Source organism: Borostomias antarcticus, assembly GCF_949987555.1.
Source record: "Borostomias antarcticus genome assembly, chromosome: 12".
NCBI classification, from domain to species: domain Eukaryota; kingdom Metazoa; phylum Chordata; class Actinopteri; order Stomiiformes; family Stomiidae; genus Borostomias; species Borostomias antarcticus.
Window position 1 is genome coordinate 2,937,838 of NC_140245.1, and position 4,716 is coordinate 2,942,553.

The 4,716-nt window shown below is 45.9% G+C and overlaps 1 protein-coding gene across 1 annotated transcript; it reads left to right on the top strand.

Moving 5' to 3' along the window:
- Nucleotides 1-220: 220 nt before the first annotated feature.
- LOC311316345 (purine nucleoside phosphorylase-like) lies at nt 221-4,510 on the top strand (the record flags this gene model as incomplete). The annotated part of the gene is made up of 6 exons (XM_084447187.1): nt 221-243; nt 1,890-2,059; nt 2,253-2,356; nt 3,422-3,597; nt 3,790-3,980; nt 4,296-4,510. 6 exons carry the CDS (start codon nt 221-223, stop codon nt 4,508-4,510), a joined length of 879 nt encoding a protein of 292 aa, XP_084303313.1.
- Between the last annotated feature and the right edge of the window lie 206 nt (nt 4,511-4,716).

The following is a 4,716-nucleotide window of genomic DNA, read 5'->3' on the forward strand; positions in this document are numbered from 1 at the left end:
GCTGCCATCCCCCGTCACAACGAGGATGAGGCGGAGAAAGAGAGGACGCCTTTATAAGAGCTCTGCTCCAGGTCCTCACGTCCCATGATACCGTCGGTAGAGCAAATATCGCGCTTTACAATTTCAGCCAGGGTTGAAGTCTTTGATTAGTGGATTTGTGCTAAACGTGTCTGGGTACATTTTAAAGCGTTTGAACAAACTTTCAAGTCAAGTTCAAGGAATGTTCCCCGAGTCTACGTCCGGGTAAGCGTCTTTATGCCATCTTATTTGTTCAGTATCATCACTTCTGTTGAAGTAGCCTATCCTAGCATAGCCTATTTATTACACACGTTTGATTCTTACGACCGGACGTAATGATGTAACGTTATCAGGTTATCGGGATAAAATTAACTGTCTGTCTGAATACCTGTCTGTCTGTCTGTCTGACTGCCTGTGTGTGTCTGTCTGTCTGTCTGCCAACGTGCACACCCGAGTGTGCTCCCAAAGAGTCTTCATTAGATCTACCTCCTCCCTAAGTTACGATTGTTTTTTATTGTGAGTTCATGTTGATGCCCGAGTGCCTGTAGGCTACTGCTCGACACGGGTTAGTAGCATAATGTTGCTTTGACAGTAAAAAGGAACTGGCGTAGCCTACGAAATATCCTATTTCACATGGGCCTACGTATTACTTTTCTATATGCTGTAGTGTTGTCAATGAGACTTTATTTCAGACAGCTTTTTGCTGACGACAAATGTAGCCTAGGCTACCGGAGAAATAATTAGCCACATGGAAAAACCGGTTGGCATTGGAAACTTGGTGCGCAATCCAAGTGCTCGTTGAACTAGGCCGAGGTGACGGTTGTCTTGTCACAGGCTACGTGGTCGTGGGGAGATTTCGTCATTTCTCTTTCTCTGAAATGAACTCTGATCATTTGATCATCAAGAGCCCTATTATTATTACTATTATCATTATTATGTTATTATCATTTTATTATTGTTATTATTTGTGTTATTATTATTGTTGTTATTAGTATTGTTATTATTATTATTGGGCTACTGTTGTTGTTGTTGTTATGGATGGGTTTCTATCAATAGGAAACTAAAGGGTTTAATGATCCATTGGATAAGATCAGATGGCGTGTGGGTGTGAGTCTTCTGTGGAGGGTAGGGCTAGGCGGGGGTGTGGTGTGTAACATGTCAGATGACTGCCAGACAACACTGTAAACACACTGTTGACACAATAAACACTATTCAATTCTTACTGCACTACAGGTCACCTAAATATTAGTGTGTGTGTGTCTGTGTGCCAATGCCTTGAGAATGTGGACAAGTAATGAATGTCCAGGAGTGTTTGGTGTTACATAATGGCAGAGTGAGCCTGGAGACATCTGTGTTCTTCTCAGTCTGTCTCTTCCTACTCAACCACAAATGCATGGCTGAGGCTGCTACACGTTCCCAATGTTCTTGCCAATAACATTCTCTTGTAATTACTAGGGTTTGGCACAGAGAACCGTTCCAAAGGGACCATTAACGTTAAGGAATCATTTTAAAAATATATTTAGATGTCACTTAGAGGTTCTTAAACCAATTTCACTTGCGCTAGTTTCAGTTGGTACCTAGATAGTTAGTTAGTAGAAGTCAGTTGTGTATATGAATATGACTTGTGTATTTTATTTAAATAAAATGTTCTTCTGTGAAATACGCATATTACCTGTTTTGACCCCGCCCTCAAAGAACCGGAGTTGAGAATCGTTAAGAACTGGGATCAAAAAGCAGAACTGGAATCAGAATCATTGAAATCCATTAGTGACTTAACACACACATACACTCAGAAACCCTAACCTCCTCTCTCTCATCTCCCTCTCTCTTTATTTCATATATCTCTCTCTCTCTCTCTCTCTCTCACTCAGGTATGGCTATGAGGAGTGCAAGGCCACAGCTGCGTGGCTGCTCTCTAACACAGAGGTGCGCCCCCTGGTGGGCATCGTGTGTGGCTCTGGGCTGGGAGGCCTGGGAGACATGCTGAAAGGCCGGGTGGCCTTCAACTACTGTGACATACCCAACTTCCCTCAGAGCACAGGTGTGTGTTCACGTGTGCTTTTCGATTCCCTAACAAACAGGTTTGTGTGTGTGCCTTTGTCTGTGTATGCTGTGTTTGTGCCTGGTTTTGTGTGAGTATACGCATGTCTGCCTGTTGTGTTTGTGTGTGTGTGTGTGTGTGTGTGTGTGTGTGTGTGTGTGTGTGATCTAACTCACATCTGTGTGTGTTACAGTGCCTGGTCACGCTGGGAGGCTGGTGTTTGGGACCCTGAACGGCAAAGCCTGTGTGTGCATGCAAGGACGCTTTCACCTATATGAGGGTTATCCCCTCCAGAAGGTGTGTATCTTTCACCTATATGAGGGTTATCCCCTCCAGAATGTGTGTATCTCTCACCTATATGAGGGTTATCCCCTCCAGAAGGTGTGTATCTCTCACCTATATGAGGGTTATCCCCTCCAGAAGGTGTGTATCTTTCACCTATATGAGGGTTATCCCCTCCAGAAGGTGTGTATCTCTCACCTATATGAGGGTTATCCCCTCCAGAAGGTGTGTATCTCTCACCTATATGAGGGTTATCCCCTCCAGAAGGTGTGTATCTTTCACCTATATGAGGGTTATCCCCTCCAGAAGGTGTGTATCTTTCACCTATATGAGGGTTATCCCCTCCAGAAGGTCTGTATCGTTCACCTATATGAGGGTTATCCCCTCCAGAAGGTGTGTATCGTTCACCTATATGAGGGTTATCCCCTCCAGAAGGTCTGTATCGTTGGCCCAGCCATCCACTGTGGGCTTCATTTTAACGCCTTCAAATCTCTCTATTCTCAGTATACAAATACATGCAATCCCAATTCCCACTATCTCTCCAATGACACATCACATACTTATTACGTATTAGTTACATACTGTAGTTACTTATTAGTTACAACTCACTAGAATGTAATAAGTACAACTAAGAGTTACGTAGATACATACGACTTACTTAACTCTCAGGGCGTTCCATTGTAATAACCCCATATTACACTGCACTGTATTGTAGTTGATGTTATTGTGATGTGTTACAGAACACCCTGCCCATACTCATATGATGTGTTACAGATCACCCTGCCCATACGCATGTGATGTGTTACAGATCACCCTGCCCATACGCATGTGATGTGTTACAGATCACCCTGCCCATACGCATGTGATGTGTTACAGATCACCCTGCCCATACGCATGTGATGTGTTACAGAACACCCTGCCCATACGCATATGATGTGTTACAAATCACCCTGCCCATACGCATGTGATGTGTTACAGATCACCCTGCCCATACGCATGTGATGTGTTACAGATCACCCTGCCCATACGCATGTGATGTGTTACAGATCACCCTGCCTATACACATATGATGTGTTACAGATCACCCTGCCCATACGCATCTTCAAGCTGCTGGGTGTGGAGACTGTGATCCTGACCAACGCAGCTGGGGGGCTCAACCAGGACTACAAGGTGGGAGACATTATGATCATCAAGGACCACATCAACATGCCTGGCCTAGCTGGCAACAACCCCCTGACCGGACCCAACGATGACAGGTGGGTGTGAAGGACGGACGGACGGACGGATGGACGAGACAGGGATGTAGATGTGGATGTTTTGTGGAGACTGTGTATGTGTGTGTGTGTGTGTGTGTGTGTGTGTGTGTGTGTGGTAGTGGATGTGATTAGAGAATCTGAGAACTATTTCACAGAAGACAGAATTGTTTTGTTTTTTTAACTCCTACTCAGGTTCGGAGTCCGGTTCCCCTGCATGTCTGACGCGTACGACCGTCAGCTTGTGCATTTGGCACAGGAAGTGGGCGTGGAGCTCGGCTTCAGGGACTTCCTGCGCGAGGGGGTGTACTGTGTGCAGGGCGGCCCCTCCTTCGAGACCATCGCCGAGTGCCGCATGATGAACAGACTGGGGGCCGACGCTGTGGGTGAGTCTGGAAACCAGGAAGTCGTACTGGATACAGAGAAATAACAGGGAGCTAACATTTCAAAACATACTATACATATCATCAGGCTGTAATATAGATATTTTGAAGTGGTGTTTCCAAAGAGAATTCAAGTGCTAATAGTGACCATGATCAAACCATTTCTATAAAAAAAGTCAAAGTTCCTCTCGATGGTGTCCTGTGCATCTCTGTTGTAGGGATCATACTTTGCTAATACTTCTCAATAAATACTTCTCAGCATTTTCAAACCCCGTATCCAGTGAAAGTTCATGGTGTCTCGTCTCTTCTCTGTGGTAGGGATGAGCACTGTCCACGAGGTGATCGCAGCGCGTCACTGCGGGATGAAGGTCTTCGCCCTGTCCCTGATCACCAACCAGGCCGTGATGGACTACGACAGCCGGGAGAAGGCCAATCACGACGAGGTCCTGGAGACGGGCAAGTTGAGGGCGGAGCAGCTGCAGAAGCTGGTGTTCACGCTGGTCACCCGCATCAAGCATGAGGACAACGCTTGACTGACACCAGAAGCAGCCTCTCAGGTGTCCACACCGTCCAGGCGGTCTTCACCTTTGACCCCCGCCGATTGTATCTGACCCCAGTTTAATTGTGCTGCAGTGTCTGCTTGCTTGTGGAAAGGGACCAGAGGACAAAGGGAGTTGGTAGTTCTACAAGCGAGGCTATCCTCCACTTGAGTTCTTGTTTTATCTTGTTTCTTTAAAGT